Source organism: Capra hircus, chromosome 8 (genome assembly GCF_001704415.2).
Source record: "Capra hircus breed San Clemente chromosome 8, ASM170441v1, whole genome shotgun sequence".
Lineage (NCBI taxonomy): Eukaryota > Metazoa > Chordata > Mammalia > Artiodactyla > Bovidae > Capra > Capra hircus.
The window spans coordinates 29,238,863-29,259,733 of record NC_030815.1 but is presented as its reverse complement, the minus strand read 5'-3'; the positions used below and the strand labels follow the sequence as shown (position 1 = coordinate 29,259,733).

The following is a 20,871-nucleotide window of genomic DNA, read 5'->3' as shown; positions in this document are numbered from 1 at the left end:
AATTTGATCAATGTCTGAAAAAGGATGACAGAAGTAACAAGACTAATATGAATGACACCTATTTAATAAGAATTTTCTAAGGAGATGGTTAGATAGCATCACCAACTCAATGGACATGAATTTAAGCAAACTCCAGGAGACGGTGGAGGACAGAGGAGCCTGGGGCGCTACAGTCCATGGGGTTGCAAAGAGTAAGACATGACTTAGCAACTGAACAACAGCAAAATGTGCCTGACCATCATGATAGTCATAGATCACCCTAAAGGAAGATCTGATAAACATTTTGCAGATGAGGAAACAAAAGCACAGAGAGAAATAACTTACCCAGAACCCTATGACTAGTAAAAAGCAACACCAAGTCCCTCATACTCCAAAGCCAGTACTCATTCATTTAATCAGAATATGTTATGAGTAAACCTGGATTAAATAACTGTATAAAAATTAGGATTGTTTAAAAAGAATTATATGCTTATATGAAAATATTAAAATAGAGTAACCAAAGGTTTTTTTAAGTAGAAAGTAGGGTATATTAATGATTTCTGATTTGTAGGTGAAAACATACAGAAAAGTCATATACATACATACATATATATCATTGGCATGGACACAATTACCTCTGTGGAAATTAATTACTAAGAACTCAACTGATGGGGAGTGACCATGCATAGCTACTGTTAAAGAGGGAAAATTTCATAGTTCACTGTGTAAGTTTCACAACATTCTAACTTGTTTAACCACATATATTTATTATTTTTTTAAGACAACAGTTGTCTCAGTAGTGATATGCTGGGCCATTTTAACTAAATTTTTAAATAAAACTAACAAATATTATTATATAATAACATTTTTAAACTGCACAAAAATAATGGTCAAAATTACGTTTTTTCCTGTCATATATCTTTATAAACAGCTGCATAAAAAAGATGCCTGTAGTTTGAGAATTAAGAATCCTTGCTATTGTAGCACTGGTTAAGTAGCATGCTATGGAATCAGAGCACCAGGGTGCAAATCCCCTACTTTTTACTTACTGCCAAGCTCTGTGATCTGGAGACACTAACTTAACCTTTTTAGTCTCATTTATTGCAGTTATTACATGGCAATAATAATGCCATCACTTTAAAAGCCTATTATGAGGATTCAATATGAACACATGTAAAGGGTTCGGAACAGGACCTACTAGCAAGTACTGCATTCTATATACAGACAACTATAATTTAAACTATGCAATTGCTATCTGTTAGCAATTACTATTATCATGACCATCATCATTACTATTAGAAAAATATTTATCAAGTGATTGCATTACATAACATAGGTTACTGCCCTCTTTACTCATTAACTTGATGTGTTAAGTGCACAGAGACCAATGTAAATAGATTAAGTGAAAATAAAAATTAGAAAATGACAAAGAGAGACTAAAAATTCAAATATCTTTCTTACAGTAATATTCTGCACTATAAAATCAGGAGCTTCATCATTCGTAGCATTGATTGTAATGTAAAATGGTATCTCCATGGAGCGTCGCTTCCCATCAGTGACATACAACACAAACTTGTCAGCCGTTGGTTCCATCCCCAGATGCCTGGACTGCACATAGTTAATATGCAAAGCCTTCATGTCTTTCCACTGAAACGAAGCTAGAGCACACCAAAATGGAGCAGGTAAATAAGAAAAACATATTTTCCCAAGTTACTGGTCCTTAATCCTTAACCCAATAGCCTATTTCTCAGCAGAGTAAATAAGAGATCACAGCAGTTGACCTAAGGATCAGTCATCAGGGACTTCTACAATGACTATACCCATCAACATAAAAACATACCCCTAAATTACAAGGAAGAATTAAAATGTGCATGGAGAACAGAAGGGCTGTAACTGCTAACTAGTATGTAGGGACTCTGTGACCATCATTCACATACTTGGAATGAATGTCAGAGAGACCGTCCCTTGATTAACACCAGGGCTCCAGAGTGAGCAGTTCTTGTCATATTTGAACAAGAAAGGAACCATCTCTTTCATATAAAGGCAAATCAAGAGTTCATCAATCGTCTGCCTGTTAGTCGCTAAGTTGTCTCCAGCTCTTTGCAACCCCATGGGCTGTAGCCCACCAGGCTCCTCTGTCCGTGGAATTTTTTAGGCAAGAATACTGGAGTGGGTTGCCATTTTTCTCCAGGGGATCTTCCCCATCTAGAGATTGAACCCCAGTCTCCTGCATGGCAGGCAGATTCTTTACCATCTGAGCCACCAGGATGGTAGTCTGTTGTCAGCCTACTTGACTGCATAGCAAGCAACTGGCAAGAATGAGTGAAATTAACTGACCTGCTATTATGGTATTCTGATATTGACTTAAATGAAAAGATAAAAATGCTCTGTGTTACGTATTAAGTCACAGGCGGTGGTTTAGTCGCTAAGTCGTGTCTGACTCTTGCAACCCCATGGGCTGTAGTCTGCCGGGCTCCTCTGTCTATGGGATTTTCCAGGCAAGAATACTGGAGTGGAGTCCTCCGGGGGATCTTCCTGACCCAGGGACTGAATCCCGGTCTCCTGCATTGCAGGCGGATTCTTTACCAACTGAGCTAACTAAGGCCCCCACCCTAAGTCACAGGAGAAACTGTAATTAATGCAATTCATCTTTAATGCATTAATCTTTCTTCCAACTCCATTGAGACATAATTCACGTATCACTGTGTGAGTTTAAGGTGTAAGACATGTTGATTTGATACAAGCATGTATGTCTTCTCTGAAAAAAGGTCTATTCAAGTCCTCTGCTCATTTTTTAATCAGATTGTTTAGCTTTTTGTATTGAGTTGTATGAGTAATTTATAGATTTTAGATTTTATCTCCTAACAGCTGTGTGGTTTGTAGATACTTTCTCCCATTCTAGAGATACTCTTTTCATTTTATTGATTGTTTCTCTTCCTCTGCAGAAGTATTTTAACATAGTCCTACTTTTTGATATTTTGCTTTTCTACCTTTGCTTTGGTGTCAAATTAAAAAAATCGTCACCAGACCCACATTAGGGAACTTACTGCCTATGTTTTCTTCTAGCAGCTTTATCGTTTCATGTCTCATATACAAGACTTTAATCCATTTTGAGCTATTAAATTTTGTGTTGTAAGATAATGGTCCAGTTTCATTATTTTGAATGTGTCTGTCCATTTTTCCCAACATCACTTCTTAAAGAATGCTTTGCCCATTGTATTTTCTTGGTTCCTTCATTAAAAATTAACTGACCATATATATATGGCTTTCTTTCTGGGCTCACTATTCTGTTATATTGATCTATGTGCTTGTTATTTTTTTCTGCTTTGATTATGATAGCTTTGCAATAATCATTTGAAATTAGCAGGTATGATGCTTCCAACTTTGCTCTTTTTTTCTCAAGATTTCTTTGGCTATCTGAGGTCTTTTGTGGTTCCATACAAATGTTAGGATTATCTGTTCTATTTCTGTAAAAAAAAAAAAAGTCATTGGAATTTTGATAGGGATTGCACTGAATCTACAGATAGCTTTGGGCAGTAAGGACATTTTAGCTATATTAACACTTTCAACCCATGAACACGGGATGTCTTTCCATTTGTTTGTGTCCTCTTCAATTTCTTTCACCAAGACACCAATTCTATGTCTTATAGTTGGTATATAAATTTTTCCCTACCCTGGTTAAAATTACTCCTATATATTTTGCTGTTTTTTATACTATTATAAATGAGATTGCTTTCTCTTCTTCGTCAGAAAGTTTATTGTCTATGTATAGAAATACAACTGAGTTTTATATGTTGATTTTTTACCCTGAAACTATGGAATCTGTTCATTAGTTCTAATGGTTTTTGGTGAAGTCGTTAGGAATTTCTATTTATATATATATAATATCACATCATCAGTAAATAGAAACATTTTACTTCTTCCTTTCTGATTTCCTTCTTCATCTCCTTCTCTGGCTATGATTTTTCAGTACTATACTGAATAGGAGTGATGCAGGTGGGAAATTCTGTCTTGTTCCTGTTCTTAGAGGGAAATTTTTCAAACTTTCTGTTAAGTCTAGCTAAAAGTTTGCCACTTTCCTTTATCTTTTAAAAAAATCAACTCAGTTTCATTAACTTTCCCTATTGTTTATCTGTTCTTTATTTGTTTCTGCTCTGGTCTTTATTATATCCTTCCTTCTGCTAAATATGGGCCTAATTTGTTCTTGCTTTTCTAGTTATAGGTTATTTACTTTTTTAATGCAGCATTTATTGTTATAAAACTTTCCTCTTAGCACTGTTTTTGCTGCATTCCATATATTTTGCCATGTTGTGTTTCTATTTTTATTTGATATTTTAAAGTTTCTTTCTTATATTTAGTCTTCGATCCATTGGTTATTCAGGAATGTGTTAATTTTCACATATTTGGGAACTTTTTAGTTATCTCTAGTTATTGACTTTAACTTCATGGCATTGTGGTTTTAAAAAAAAGTATCTGTACCAAGATACTTGGTACAATTTTGATCTTTTTAAATTGTTAAGACTTCCTTAGTGACTCATCATATGATCTATCCCAGAGACTGTTTCCTGTGCATTTGAGAAGAATGTGCATTCTACTTTTGTTGAATGGAATATATGTATGCCTGTTGGATTCATCTGGTTTAATATATAGTTCAAATTTAATGTTTTCTTACTGATTTTCCATCCAAATGATTCATCCATTGTTGAAAACGGGACACTGAAGTCCCTACTATTATTGTATTGTTGAGTATTAACCTTTTCAGTTCTATTATAGTATAGTGAGCTGGACAAGGCAATGGCAACCCACTCCAGTACTCTTGCCTGGAAAATCCCATGGATGGAGGAGCCTGGTAGGCTATAGTCCATGGGGTCACGAAGAGTCGGACACTTACTGAGCGACTTCACTTTCACTTTTCACTTTCATGCATTGGAGAAGGAAATGGCAACCCACTCCAGTGTTCTTGCCTGGAGAATCCCAGGGATAGCGGAGCCTGGTGGGCTGCCTGCCATCTGTGGGGTCACACAGAGTCGGACATGACTGAAGTGACTTAGCAGCAGCAGCAGCAGCAGCAGCAGCAGCAGCATAGTATAGTGAAGTCACTCAGTCGTGTCCGACTCTTTGCGATCCTGTGGACTGTAGCCTACCAGGCTCCTCCGTCCATGGGATACTCCAGGCAAGAATACTGGAGTGGGTTACCATTTCCTTCTCCAGGGGATCTTCCTGACCCAGGGATCGAACCCAGGTCTCCCGCATTGGAGGCAGACACTTTAACCTCTGAGCTACCAAGGAAGCCCTGTTTAGCTCTATTAGTATTTGCTTAATATATTTAAGTGTTTCAATATTGTATACATATACATTTACCACTATTATATCATCTCATTGAATTAACACTTTATCAGTATATAATGACCTTCTTTGTGTCTTGTTATACTTTTGACTTAAGAGACTATTTTGTCTAGTTTATATATATCTACCCTTGCTCTCTTTCGGTTTCCATTTGCAAGCAATATCTTTTACCATCCCTTCCTTTTAAGCCTGTGTCTGTCCTTGAAGCTGAAGTTAGTTTCTTGTAGGCAGTGTTGAGTGGTGTCTTGTTTTTCCTATTCATTCTACTAACACAACTAATTGTAAACCCAGCTTCTCTCGTATTTAAAATGGATATGCCCCCAAAGGTGCTTACAGAATAATTTACTTCTGAAGTGTTGCCTTTGAATGATTTTAGTGTTGGCATTTGTTTTTGCTTTGGTTGTTTTCAAGTGAAACAGCAGAGCTATTCAAGTTTCTGAGACACACTTTGGTTTTAAAGTTAATGTCATTATCTTCAATATTTTCATGATATATTTCCTACTCTTTTCTGCCTGTATCTTTTAAAAGTGTTAAAAGAAACTGTGAGAATAAGACTGTGAGTTCCACCAGATTTATTCTGTCACAGTATTCCGTGTTGCTATTGGGGCCTTTTTTTTAACTTTACGATATTGTATTGGTTTTGCCATACATTGACTTGAATCCGCCGTGGGTGTACATGTGTTCCCCATCATGAACCCCCCTCCCACCTCCCTCCCCATCCCATCCCTCTGGGTCATCCCAGTGCACCAGCCCCGAGCACCCTGTATCACACATTGAACCTGGACTGGCAATTCATTTCACATATGATAATTTACATGTTTCAATGCCATTCTCTCATATCATCCTGCCCTCGCCCTCTCCCACAGAGTCTAAAAGACTGTTCTATACATCTGTGTCTCTTTTGCTGTCTCGCATACAGGGTCATCATTACCATCTTTCTAAATTCCATATATATGTGTTAGTATACTGTACTGGTGTTTTTCTTTCTGGCTTACTTCACTCTGTACAACAGGCACCAGTTTCATCCACCTTATTAGAAGTGAATCAAATGTATTCTTTTTAATGGTTGAGTAATACTCCATTGTGTATATGTACCACAGCTTTCTTATCCATTCATCTGCTGATGGACATCGAGGTTGCTTCCATGTCCTGGCTATTATAAACAGTGCTGTGATGAACACTGGGGTACACGTGTCTCTTTCAATTCTGGTTTCCTCGGTGTGTATGCCCAGCAGTGGGATTTCTGGGTCACAAGGCAGTTCTATTTCCAGTTTTTTAAGGAATCTCCCCATTGTTCTCCATAGTGGCTGTACTAGTTTTCATTCCCACCAACAGTGTAAGAGGATTCCTTTTTCTTTATACCCTCTCCAGCATTTATTGCTTGTAGACTTTTGGATAGCAGCCATTCTGACTGGTGTGAAATGGTACCTCATTGTGGTTTTGATTTGCATTTCTCTGATAATGAGTGATGTTGACCATCTTTTCATGTGTTTGTTAGCCATCTGTATGTCTTCTTTGGAGAAATGTCTGTTTAGTTCTTTGGCCCACTTTTTGATTGGGTCGTTTATTTTTCTGGAATTGAGCTGCAGGAGTTGCTTGTATATTTTTGAGATTAATTCTTTGTCTGTTGCTTCGTTTGCTATTATTTTCACTATGGGGGCCTTTTAAAACATTATTTTTTCAATATTTATCCTTACATTTTCCATAAGTGTAATTTCCATTTATTTTGAAGTAAACTCCCATACATGCGAAATTTTAAATGAAAAATTAGAACGAAAAACAATAGTATTTGAAAGTATCAGTGATAATAATAATTCCTCAAGTGTAGTACTTTGAATGGAGAAGGCAATGGCACCCCACTCCAGTACTCCTGCCTGGAAAATCCCATGGATGGAGGAGCCTGGTAGGCTACAGTCCATGGGGTTGGCTAGGAGTCAGACACGAGTGAGTGACTTCACTTTCACTTTTCACTTTCATGCATTGGAGAAGGAAATGGCAACCCACTCCAGTGTTCTTGCCTGGAGAATCTCAGGGACGGGGGAGCCTGATGGGCTGCCGTCTATGGGGTCGCACGGAGTCAGACACGACTGAAGCGACTTAGCAGCAGCAGCAGCAGTACTTTGAACATTTTTAAAGTCCTAACCCAGTTATTAAACATAACCTAATCATAACCTAGTCTCAAACAAAGGCTGATTATTGCTGGACATAAAACCAAGACTTACCTATGCTGATGCCCATATTGCTCTTTTCAAAACCTGCAGAAGGGAGTGTGTTTTCAAGGTAGCCAAACTGGGGAGGAGAAACCAAAACAAATTCCAAGTCATCTGCTGCAGTGTCAGGATCAGCGGCAGACAAATGGTTAACAGTAAGGGCTGCTGAGAAACCCTCATCCACAACGAACATGGTACCTGCATACAAGTAATAACACAATTATGACTTACTGTGAAATCCTCTAATCAGAATAGTGAGGACAAAAGGGAGTGATTGAAATTCCAATTCAGAGATGTCTCCTATACACAAATGTACTTCCATGGGGGACGTTCATTTCCTTTAGCGTAATTCTCCTTATGGTGAAAATATTCAGGGGTAATGGGTGGAATTTAATTTGACTTGTGGAATTATATTTTTTCTTGTCTAAGAAAGCCAGACTATTACAGAAAGATAGAAGAAATACTAAATGCTCCAGTACAGCCCTTTAGTCATTCTCAAGGAACACTGATTTCCCCTGTGTCTCTATAGAAGTGACAAATGAAAATAAGAATTGCCAAAATGTTTTAATGATAAGCCACTAAGTGTGGTTTATATACTCTTCAAGATCAGTTGTTACCTCTGTTTGTCAGAGCGTTAATTGCCTGAGAACCATTATGAATTGCTCATAACAAGCATTTTTTTTATGCCATAGTGCTTAATTATTCTGTGGGGATAATGCTTCCTTTCCAGAACACTGCTTGGGAGACAGTTTGCAAATTACAATAACATTCATACATATGCTTGCATTTCTTTTCTGAGAGTCAGAACATATAGATAGTGCCTACAAAGAGATGACTTCCTAAAAAGCAAATAAGGTTAAATATATATAAACAGTCCCACTGGTATACTCATTCTATTCTAATAGAAATTGTTATGGATAAAATAAATTACTGTCTCTACCAGGTAAATGATACTTTCCCATGTGAAATAAAACCAGAGTATCTGAGGATTACAATGTTGTCTTCATTTTAAAACATACACACACACACACACACACACACACACTTGCATTCTCTCTCCATATGGGTTTATCTAAATTTTTAAACAAGTTATTTCTTTTTCCCTGTAATCTTTCGCAGATCTGAGGTTTCTACAAGTCTGTTTTGAGACAATTACTAGAGGCAACTTTGTATGGTGGTTTTCTATTTTGACTATAATAAAGGGCATTATTTCACTGGACCATGGGTACGACTAGGTGAGATAATAGAAACTTAAGAAAAAAAAATATGGCCACCTATGGCAACTGAAGGCGGTTGGTTGTCCACTGGATACACTGTGATGTTGAGATCATACATTGGAAAGGACTCATGAAGAGGAACAGATGGATGAGGCCCTTTGTAACAGCAGCCATTCACAAAAGGACCAGCTTCTCTGTCCGAAACCACCAATGTAATGGTGTCGAAACAAGGCATCAGGCCAATCTCACCACCTGGAAGACACAACTATAGCTGAAAGATGACTTATAAAAAATGCAGAATACCGAGATCAAATCGCCTTAGATTTCCTCTACAAGCATAGAATGGCAAGGAAAGGAACTTATGTGGTTAAAACATGAAACTCAATTTTATTACTATGAAATTAAATAGAGTCATGAAAATAATGCAGAAATGCTTGCCCATCTGTTGCCTCTGGTGCAAACCCTGCCAGCCATCTATCACCATATGGAGGGGCAAAACAGGGCTAACAAGGGTCTGACAGTTCACAAATGAACAAGGGAGACATAAAGCTGGACTCGGGATGGCTTCGCTCTTCTCCCATAATTATTAGTGTTAGGACCAACCACAGGGAAAACAGAAGGCACCCTGTCCCTCTGGTAATTGTCTTCACATTTGCATTAACCACCTTAATTGAACAACCACTCAATGCAGAAGAAGCTGAATAGGTGAAATACAAAGATAACCCACATCTTTGTCACTTGCTTCAGTATTTTCCCATTACATATAGTCAAGATGTTAGCAAAATAGCAACAGCACCTGGATAAGGAGAGACCCTAATTTTCATCTTCTTTTTACTCTTGAGAGCTCCCATCTATGGGATTCAAAATGGTCCCAACTTAAGTCATGAGAGGAAGAAGGAAGAAAATATCAGGACTAGATACTTTATCAGTAAATAGGACAATCTATTCTTGGATTACTAATGAACAGCACAGAAGTAGGAATGCTTACTATCCAAGGGGGCAGAAAAGTTATGTAGACGTGCTTTTGATAATTCTCATACATTATTCTAAAAGTATCAAGAAGGAAGCAATTATGTTTGAAATTTCAATGAGACTAGAGCACAAAAGATCAGGAGCAACTTCTCTTTTCACAAGACATATTGGTCAAATCTATAGAGCATTTGTACTTGGAATTATTACACCTGTTTAAAAAAATGACACAGAACATAAAAAGGAACAAAAATAGGTCATCTGTAGAGATGTAGATGAACCTAGAATCTGTCATACAGAGTATAGTAAATCAGAAAGAAAAAAAAAACAAATATTAATGCATATATCTTCCATGTTAGTAAGGTCCTGCTTAAAATCTTGCATGCCAGGCTTCAGCATTACATGAACCAAGAACTTCCAGACATCCAAGCTGGGTTTAGAAAAGGAAGAGGAACCAGAGATCAAATTGTCAACATTCACTGGGTCAAAGAGAAAACAAGGGAACTCCAGAAAAATATCTACTTCTGTTTCATTGACTACACCAAAGCCTTTGACTGTGTGGATCATAACAAACTGTGGAAAGCTCTTACAGAGATGGGAATACCAGACCATCTTACCTGTCTCCTGAGAAACCTGTATGCGCGTCAAGAAGCAACAGTTAGAACCCTGTATGAACAACTGAGTGGTTCGGGATTGAGAAAGCAGTACAACAGGGCTGTCTGCTGTCCCTCTGGTTGTTTAACCTATATGCTGAGCACATCATAAGAAATTCCAGCATATATGCTGGAATCAAGATAGGCAGGAGAAACATCAACAGCCTCAGATATACAAATGATACCACTCTAATGGCAGAAAGCAAAGAAGAAGTAAAGAGCCTTTTGATGAGGGTAAAGAAGGAGAGTGATGAGCCTGCTTAAAACTAAATATTAAAAAAATCAAGATCATGGCCTCTGGCCCCATTACTTCATGGCAAAGAGAAGGAGGTGAAGGCAGAAGTAGTGCCAGGTTTCATCTTCCTGGGCTCTAAAATCACTGGGGATGGTGACTGCAGCCATGAAATAAGAAGACAATTGCTTCTTGGCAGGAAAGCTATGGCAAACCTAGACAGTGTGTTGAAAAGCAGACATTGCCCTGCCGACAAAGATCCGTATAGTCAAGACTGTGATCTCCCCAGTGGTCACGCAGTTGTGAGAGCAGGACTGTAAAGAAGGCAGATCCTCAAAGAATTACTGCCTTTGAACTGTGGTGCTGAAGAAGACTCTTAACTGTCCCTTGGATGGCAAGGAGATCAAACCAGTCAATCTTAAGGGAAATCATCCCTGAATACTCATTGAAAGGACTTTTGCTAAAGCTGAAGCATCAATATTTTGGTCACCTGACATGAACAGCTGACTCATTGGAAAAGTCCCTGATGCTGGGAAAGACTGAGGGCATAAGAAGAGGGAGTCAGAGGATAAGATGGCTGGATGACATCACCGATGTAATGGACATGAACTTGGACAAACTTCAGGAGATGGTGAGGGGCAGGGAGGCCTGGCGTGCTGCAGTCCATAGAGTTGCAAAGAGTCAGACACAACTGGGCAATTGAACAACACCACCAGTGCATATATAGGGAATCTAGAAAAATGGTACTTATGAACCTATTTGCAGGGCAGGAATAGAAATGCAGATGTACAGAACAGACTTGTGGACACAGAAGGGGAAAGAGAGGGTAGGGCTGATTGAGAAAGTAGCGTTGACATACATATACTACATGTGTAAAACAGATAGCTAGTAGGAAGCTTCTGTATAGCATAGAGAGCCCAGCTTGGTGCTCTGCAATGAGCTAGAGAGGTGGGATGGGGGGCTGGGGTGGGAGGGAAGCTCAAGAGGAGGGGATATAAGTATATATATAGCTGATTCACTTCACTGTACAGAAGAGATTAACAAACATTATAAAGCAATTATATTCCAATAAAAAAATGGCAGACAAGGAAATATTCAAAAATTATTGAGTAACAAAAGGATTAAAGAACAAGAAAACTGGGCTTACTTTTTTAAAAACGATAAAGTTGAGACACTAAAATTAAACAATCAGCCTTCTACTTTAGGAAAAGTGGGGGAAAGAAACCATTCATCTATCCATATTTATAAAAAAGTTAATTGGCATAAAGCTTTTTATGCAATACTCACTTGATAAATACTTCTTTAATGCTTGTTTTGTGAAAATTAGTGTTCTGTGTGCTCCAGTGGAGGGAAAGACAGACATGGTGAAAATGTCAAGACAGTTCAAAAAACATCAAATGTTCAAAGACCTACTATATGTCAGGAGGGGACACAGTCTAATGGAAGGGAAAGAAATGAAGTCCGGTTAGATTATCACAGATGTGTGTATATATTAAGTGGAACCATATGAAATTGGTACTCTTAACCATTTTTAACGTATTAAATGGAACATTCATCTATCTCAGCCTGATTATTACACATTAGGTGCTGAGGGTGAAGAAGGATGAGAGCATAGGCTGATGATGGCATGGGGGGCAGAAAGCACATGCCAGGGAAAGTCAGAGGAATCTTTCCAGATGGCCCTGCTCACTTTGTACTGAGCATTAAATAATGAATGGTTTATAAGGCAAATAAGGCAGAGAACTGGGAGATGGGCGAGAAGCTGTGTAGGAAGAGGGAGTGGGGAAGAGGAATGGAAAAATAATTCTAGGAAATGAAAACAGCTTAACCAAAAAACCCAACATAGTACATTCAGTAACTGTAATTTCAATATAAGAAAAGCATGTGAGACATTCATAGAAAGAGCTGGAAAAGTTGGCTGAGTGTTAAGCCACAAAAAAAACGGCTACAAAATGGGTCGAAGAATTCTTTACCTTGAAATGAGATACAGTCTAAAGATACAATTTATACTGAAAACAGTTAACTGGACTGCTATTTATTAAATAATTTTTGAATGGCCTCATATTTAATGTTTGGAGAATAGCAAATTAGTAATAATTGTATATCATAAAATATTATTCGATGATTAAAACATGGTTACAATAATTTTGTAACATTTAATAATATTTTAATAAACACTTTTAGATGAGAATCTAAATGAAAAAAGGAATTGCACATACAACATGATTGACTATGTTAAAAATTACAATTAGAAAAAGGAAAAGAAAACATTGTAATACTGAAATGTTAACAGTGATTATCTTTCTGAGGCAAATAAGGTGATTTTTCAAAATTTTATCATAATTTTCTAAGCTTTCTGTAATGAGTATATATCGTTTTCATAATCACAAAAATAAATAAATAAACAAACAAAATAATGGTGATACAGTTGTTATCAGGTTTCTCTGGTGACTCAGCAGTAGAGAATTCACCTGCAGTGCAGGAGATGCAGTTTCAATCCCTAGCCAGGAAGATCCCCTAGAGAAGGCAAAAGCAACCCACTCCAGTGTTCTTGCCTAGACAATCCCATGGACAAGAGGAGCATGGCAGGCTACAGTCCATGGGGCTGCAAAACAGTTGGACACAACTAAGCAACTAAAACTACAATAACAACAATTGTTTTTTGGTAATCTTGATAACCAATGTATGGAGGTAAGCGCAGGGCCACTGAAATTTTAGCTCCTATTCTGAGTTTCTCTTTACTCATTCTGCTGCTACTGCTGCTAAGTCGCTTCAATCGTGTCCGACTCTGTGCGGCATAGACGGCAGCCCACCAGGCTCGCCCGTCCCTGGGATTCTCCAGGCAAGAACACTGGAGTGGGTTGCCATTTCCTTCTCCAATGCATGAAAGTGAAAAGTGAATGTGAAGTCACTCAGTCATGTCCTACTCCTAGCAACCCCATGGACTGCAGCCCACCAGGCTCCTCTATCCATGGGATTTTCCAAGCAAGAGTACTGGAGTAGGGTGCCATTACTCATTCTACAACAGTGCTAATCACTACTGAGTAACTGAGTGAACATTACAAGCAAAAGTATCATTCAAATAAAATATTTTTTGAATACAGTATTTCTGTTAATTTATTAACATAACAAAAATGTCTATCTCAAAGAATTCGCACCAGTGTCCTACTAGGTCTTTGAAGAAAAAAAAAAATGTGTTAACACTCCCTTATATGGCCATCACACTAAACGAGAGTTATACGTATATCTACTTGTTGTTTAGTACCTGGAACAAGGCACAGGCTTGAAGGGAAGATAGTTTCATCTCACCCATAATGTATCTATGCCAAATGAGCCTTTCAAAGATGTTAAAATTATGTAACCATAATATCAGTCTCTAGATCACTTTTCTGATAGTCTGTGTGGGAAAATCAAAAAGAAGCACCTATTTGCCAACTCTGACATTGAGAGACATTGAGTAAGTGGACTGTACTTCTCAGGACAAGGAAAGAGCTAACAAAACCTTTTCTAAGTCATGTACAGATGTGAGAGTTGGACCACAAAAAAGGCTGAGCATGGAAGAATTGATGCTCTCCCACTATGGTGCTGGAGAAAATTCTTGAGAGTCCCTTGGACAACAAGAAGATCAACTAGTCAATCCTAAAGGAAATCAACCCTGAATATTCATTGGAAGGACTGATGCTGAAGCTCCAATACCTTGGCCACCTGATACGAAGAGCCCACTTATTGGAAAAGACCCTGATGCTGGGAAAGACTGAAAGCAGGAGAAGAAGAGGGTGACAGAGGATGAGATGGTTGGATGGCATCACCAACTCAATGGACAGGAATTGGCGCAAATTCCGGGAGGAAGTGAAGGACACAGAAGCCTGGCATGCTGCAGTTCACGGGGTTGCAAAGAGTCAGACACAACTTACCAACTGAACAACAACAACAAAGACTTAACAGAGTGAGGATAAAGAGATATTATTTCAAGCAAAGCGATGTCTAGTGGAGTGATTAAAGTATGTCATACTAACTGGCCCTAAGGCAGCTGGTATCCTAATAAACTGTTTTTTTTTCCCAAAGTACATTTAAAAATATTATTTCAAAATGTTTTCCCCCATGTCCAAATTAAACTTGAGCCATCTCAATTCCCCTCCTTGAATTCCCTCCCACATCACTGCTTGTATTCTCTTTCTCTGTTTTTTCAAATAAAAAGATTTGAATTCTGACACCTCTTATTTCCTGTACCACTCACCTGGCCTGGCACACTCAGTCATACTTCCCCCTGGAATCTAGGTTAGCGAGGCATATGGATGAGTAACCATGAAACAGTAATGGAGTGTGATAAAAGTTAGTTAGAGGAAGTCCACGGCATTATCCCTGAGGAAGTGCCCCCAACCCAGAAATCAGATTTGGCAGGGGTAGTGATGTCATGAAGGACAGAGGTGTTACTATCTTCTTTCCATGGGAGTGGGGTTCATCTTAGGGTCTGCATTATATTCCTTTGAGCCTACTATGCATACCACGGTGATCTGTAGATTTCAGATGCTGACAACATTTTTTAAATGAATATTTTACATAAGGAACAAATGCCACCTAGATAGCAATCTAATGCAATGCCAGAAATATAACTACAATGCTAACAAACAAGGATTTACTGTATTTCCAATCTGTGTTCACGACTGTCAGGTGCTGTGGCCAAGTTATGCAGAGCATAAAACATCACCTTTGCTCTTCAAGAACTCAAAGGGCAGACCAGCTACTTCTTAGGAACTAGCTGATAATCAGAAAATTTCTCAAGTTAATAATATAATTACCTTAGGGAGCCTACTTCAGGCATTTTTGGTATGATATATGGAACCAGCGTGGGATGGCCAAATAGCCTTCTTCAAATTGACCATAATAGGGATGGGGACAAGCCAGAGTGAATTGAAAGTCTATGTGGAAGCATCAGGAACATAGCAGCAGTAACACTTGCTCTTTCTGTGAAATTCACTGTATTACTGAAAGATCTAGAAATACTGCTGAATATCGTGATCATATTTGAAAAATAGGACATGGGCTCCCGCTGCAGCTTCTCTGGTTTTAATGGAAACAAGCATTAAAACTGAGATTATCAGAGCCCACAGCAAGAAGTGAGCTAAGACTCTGTTGCCCCCGAGCCCAGACTCACCACAATGCTGTCACTTACCTGTGTGTTTGTACGTCACAGCCCCTGCGACAACATCTTCCTGAGAGAACTGATGTACCCTAACCCCAGCTCTCCTCACAGTCCCATGCTGAGGTTCTCCAACAATCACGAACATTAGCTTCAGATCATCACTGTCCACATCAGTAGCAAAAATGTATTCAGAAGTGATGACCACCTCTTCACCCTCGGAGCAATGCATCATGGGAATGAGGTCCACCTTTAGCACTGGTGGCTCATCATTTACAGGGAACACCTAAGCAGAGGGGCGTGAAAAATGCATGTTTTTGAGAAAAAGAAAACAATGACAAATTGTCCAACTGGTAACTCATTGCTCATAATTGGAATAACAGACTTTCTCAGTCTTCCAGACACGCAAAACAATAGCTATGGAATTTGGCCAAGCTGTTTGTATCTTTTAATTTTCCCCATATGAACCATCTTGGAAGAAATGACCCATATGAGAGACATTTAAGGTAGGAATGGGGGAGTATGGTTATGGTTTGGGACCCAAAGCTCTCGTTTGTTTCTAGAGAGACAAAAAATAAATGTAATATAAAGCGTCTGTCACCCCAGCCCCTATCCTCCTTTGTCCAATCCATGCATATTCTGGAGGAAACCTAGTCCTTATGGTCTGAGCACTTAACATTTACCACATCCAAGTTATTTATATTTCAAATTACTTGGTGATTACAAAACTCTCCTTTCCTTTCAACTTCCTGCCACCCAGGAAGTTTCTCTGGATATATAATAAGTAGCAGCTGCATTTCAAACATTTTGAGTTAATTCTGAAACTCCATAACTGTTAAATCAGTACCAGTTTCCAACGTGGTAGTACATTTTTCTCTCACTGTCATTAAAATAAACCCCTTAAGTAGAAAGGAAAGAAAAGCAACGTGAGAGATTGCAGTGACTGTCCAAAATTCTAAAAGATTTTGTATAAATTTGAAAAAGTATGCTTTCTAAATAGGAATAAAGGACAGTCCTCCTCTGAGTTCACAACTGTATGCTGCACATTTATTTATCAAGTCTGGCCTGTGAATACCCTCAACCCTGTATTTCCCTCCCTCATACTTCAACCAATATGATCTTTTTAAAAAATCATTATTTTTTATTTTGGCTATGCTGGGTCTTTGTTGCCGCACATGGGCTTCAGTAGCTGCAGTGTGTGAGCTTAGTTGCCCCACTGCATGTGGGGTCTTTTCACTCTCCTCTTTCACTTTCATCAAGAGACTCTTTAGTTCTTCTTCACTTTCTGTCATAAGGGTGGAGTCATTTGCATATCTGAGGTTATTGATATTTCTTCCAGCAATCTTCATTCCAGCTTGTGCTTCATCCAGCCCAGCATTTCACATGATGTATTCTGCATTAAAGTTAAATAAGCAAGGTGACAATATACAGCCTTGATGTACTCTTTTCCCAGTTTGGAACCAGTCCATTTTTTCCATGTCTGGTTCTAACTATTGCTTCCTGACCTGCATACAGATTTCTCAGGAGGCAGGAAAGGTGGTCTATTATTCCCATCTCTTTAAGCATTTTCCACAGTTTGTTGTGATCCACACAAAGACTTTGGCATAGTCAATAAAGCCAAAAGGAACAGAGCAAGTAAATGGCTATCCTAAGATGGCATATAGGCATCATGAGAAGCTGGCAGACCATGGAGGACTTCTTGAGAGCCATTAGGTCCCAACTTTTTTGGAGTAGAGATATTATGTTATTCATCTCTATACTCCCAGGCTGAGCACAGTGCCTACAATATATAGCTTATTCAATGAGTTTCTTCTGCTGACACACAGCAAGGAAGTAAGACAGGAAAAGGAGCATAGTCCAAGTTCAAAGTGAGAAAATCTGAGTTGATGGGTGAATGACAAGACAAAGCTAGAGTGAAAACATCTTTAATTTCAGAGGTATACTGGAACATTTAGAAGCTAAAGACATGATACCTGGGCCTTACATTAAAACAATTCAGCAAAGAGAAAATAAATGAAAGAAATATGGTAAAATGATAACGGTTATTAAGATGAGGTGATTGATACATGGGACTTTATTATGATATTCTCTCTACTTTGACACTACCCTTATGGCAAAAAGTGAAGAAGAACTAAAGAGCCTCTTGATGAAAGTGAAAGAGGAGAGTGAAAAAGTTGGCTTTAAACTCACATTCAGAAAACTAAGATCATGGCACCTGGTCCCATCCCTTCATGGGAAATAGACGGGCAAACAATGTAAATAGTGAGAGACTTTATTTTTAAGGGCTCCAAAATCACTGAAGATGGTGATTGCAACCATGAAAATAAAGACGCTTGCTCCTTGGAAGAAAAGCTATGACCAACCTAGGCAGCATATCAAAAAACAGAGACATTACTTTGCTGACAAAGGTCCATCTAGTCAAAGCTGTGGTTTTTCCAGTAGTTATGTATGGATGTGAGAGTTGCACCATAAAGAAAGCTGAGTGCTGAAGAACAGATGCTTTCGAACTGTGGTGTTGGAGAAGACTCTTGAGAGTCCCTTGGACAGCAAGGAGATCCAACCAGTCGATTCCAAAAGAAATCAATCCTGAATATTCATTGGAAGGACTGATACTGAAGCGGAAACTCCAAAATACTATGGCCACCTGATGCAAAGAACTGACTAATTTGAAAAGACTCTGATGCTGGGAAAGATTGAAGGCTGGAGGAGAAGGGGAAAACAGAGGATGAGATGGTTGGATAGCATCACCAACTCTATGGACGTGAGTTTAAGTAAGCTCTGGGAGTTGGTGATGGACAGGGAAGCCTGGTGTGCTGCAGTCCACGGGGTCACAAAGAGCTGGACAGGACTGAGCAACTGAGCCAAACTGAACTGATGTGGGATCTTAGCTCCCTAACCATGTCCCCTGCATTGCAAGGCAGATTCTTAACCACTGGACTGCCAGGGAAGTCCCCAATGTGACCTTTTTAAAATGTGGCTTTCATCAAGTCACCATTCTGTGCATGGGTGCATGTGCATGGTTAGTTATGTCTGACTCTTTGTGACCCCGTGGACTGTCGCCCACCAGGCTCCTCTGTCCATGGAATTTTCCAGGCAAAAATACTACAGTGGGTTGACATTTCCTACTCCAGGGTATCTTCCTGATCCAGGGATGGAACCCGAGTCTCCTGAATTGCAGGTAGAGTCTTTCTCTCTTTTTTAAAGTCTTTATTAAATTTGTTACAGTATTGCTTATGTTTTATGTTTTGTTTTTTTGGCCAGGAGGCATATGGGATCTTAACACCCTGGCCAGGGATTGAACTCATGCCCCCTGCATTGGAAGGCAACAACTTAACCACTGGACCACCAGAGATGTCCCCAGGCAGAATCTTTATCACTGAAACTTCACTGGCTTCCTAGGGACTTTACTGGGGTATCTGACCTCATCTCATACAATGGGGTGCCTTTGTCACTCCATTCCACGCCACTGTTATCCCCAAGACACTGTGTTCCACACACATCAGGTCTTTGTTCCATCTGTGCATCCTCACCCTGTCCCTTGCCTGGTATGTTCTCCCCTAACATTTTACTTGGCTTCCTCTATGTTTAGGTTCCATATGGATTCCTCCAGGAAAACTTCTTGACAACTGAGACTCACTTAGAAACTTTCTTCATTTACCCACTTTTAGTACCCTGTTTGGAGACGGCAATGGCACCCCACACCAGTACTCTTGCCTGGAAAATCCCATGGATGGAGGAGCCTGAACATGACTGAGTGATTTCAGTTTCACTTTTCACTCTCATGCATTGGAGAAGGAAATGGCAACTCACTCCAGTGTTCTTGCCTGGAGAATCCCAGGGACAGAGGAGCCTGGTGGGCTGCCATCTCTGGGGTCGCACAGAGACAGACACAACTGAAGCGACTTAGTAGTAGCAGCAGTAGCAGTACCCTGTTGACTTGTAGAACACATCCATATTTTAAATGATTATTTCACTGATAATCGGTTTAAAGCCCGCCTTCCTCCCTTGCCCATAAGCTCCACAGGAAGAGGAAGTATATTTGTCTTGTTCATCATCATAGCCCAAGCATTCAGCATAGGACCTGGCATATAGATGGCACTTATTAGGCATTAATGGGATAAATGAACGTATGAATGTAACTATGTATGTATGCCCTGGTCACTCTGCTATTTAAACAGGCTAACAACTCTACAACAGATATACATGATATTATGTTGACACTTTCCTTCAACAGGTAGAGAATAGGGTGATAAGCCCAGGCTTATTAATTTAATTAAAGGTAGAAAAAGCATGCAATATTCTATCCCATTTTCTATTGGCTTATTAAGGGACAATCTCTGTTCAAGTCCTCAAAGGAGATTGAGTGAAGACCCTCTTTATTATTGTTCTTGACCCCATCTGATTAATCTCACTAACACATTCATGACAATCACCTTACAGCAGTTCCCAGGATAGCCTCAGCTTTCAAATGCATAAAAGTCCAAAGGTGATAGAATTAAAAACACTTCTCCTGGATGAAAAAAAAAAAAAACCATACATAACTGTCCCCAAATTGCCCAAACTTCTGAATGGCTTTCAAAGCACATGCTCTTTTCTCTAAAAAGTAACACAGATTCTTTTCCTCAAAGGCACAGCTTATTGTCATTGATAAAAAATAGTCACGGACAAAAGACAGAGTTGGGATTATCACCAGAAATTTTCTTTTCAGCAAAGAAATGTAACTCGGAAAAGTTTCTTGATATGTAGAAGTCCACCAGTAAAGAAAACTCACCTTTATTAAGCTGAAATGACACACTTCTCTTCATCTAGGTTTAAGACCATCATGAGAACTAAGTGGGAAAATGAAAGGAAGGGACTATGCATTGAAGCGGGCATGCGTAAGTGCCCCTGAATTATAGTCACCTGTGAACTGAGCTCGGAGAAGGCAATGGCACCCCACCCCAGTACTTTTGCCTGGAAAATCCCATGGACGGAGGAGCCTGGTAGGCTGCAGTCCATGGGGTCGCGAAAGTCAGACACGACTGAGCGACTTCACTTTCAATTTTCGCTTTCATGCATTAGAGAAGGAAATGGCAACCCACTCCAGTGTTCTTGCCTGGAGAATCCCAGGGATGGGCTGCCGTCT

At 39.2% G+C, this 20,871-nt stretch overlaps 1 protein-coding gene across 1 annotated transcript in view; it reads right to left on the bottom strand.

The window, feature by feature from the left end:
- FREM1 (FRAS1 related extracellular matrix 1) overlaps positions 1-20,871 on the bottom strand; it is a 179,345-nt gene that overhangs the window by 70,632 nt on the left and 87,842 nt on the right. The window contains exons 16-19 of the mRNA XM_013965901.2: positions 15,780-16,032; positions 8,810-9,004; positions 7,548-7,733; positions 1,441-1,637 (exon numbers count right to left, since the gene is read on the bottom strand). Coding sequence (XP_013821355.2) covers positions 1,441-1,637; positions 7,548-7,733; positions 8,810-9,004; positions 15,780-16,032 — 831 coding nt within the window. The remainder of the gene's footprint in view (positions 1-1,440; positions 1,638-7,547; positions 7,734-8,809; positions 9,005-15,779; positions 16,033-20,871) is intronic.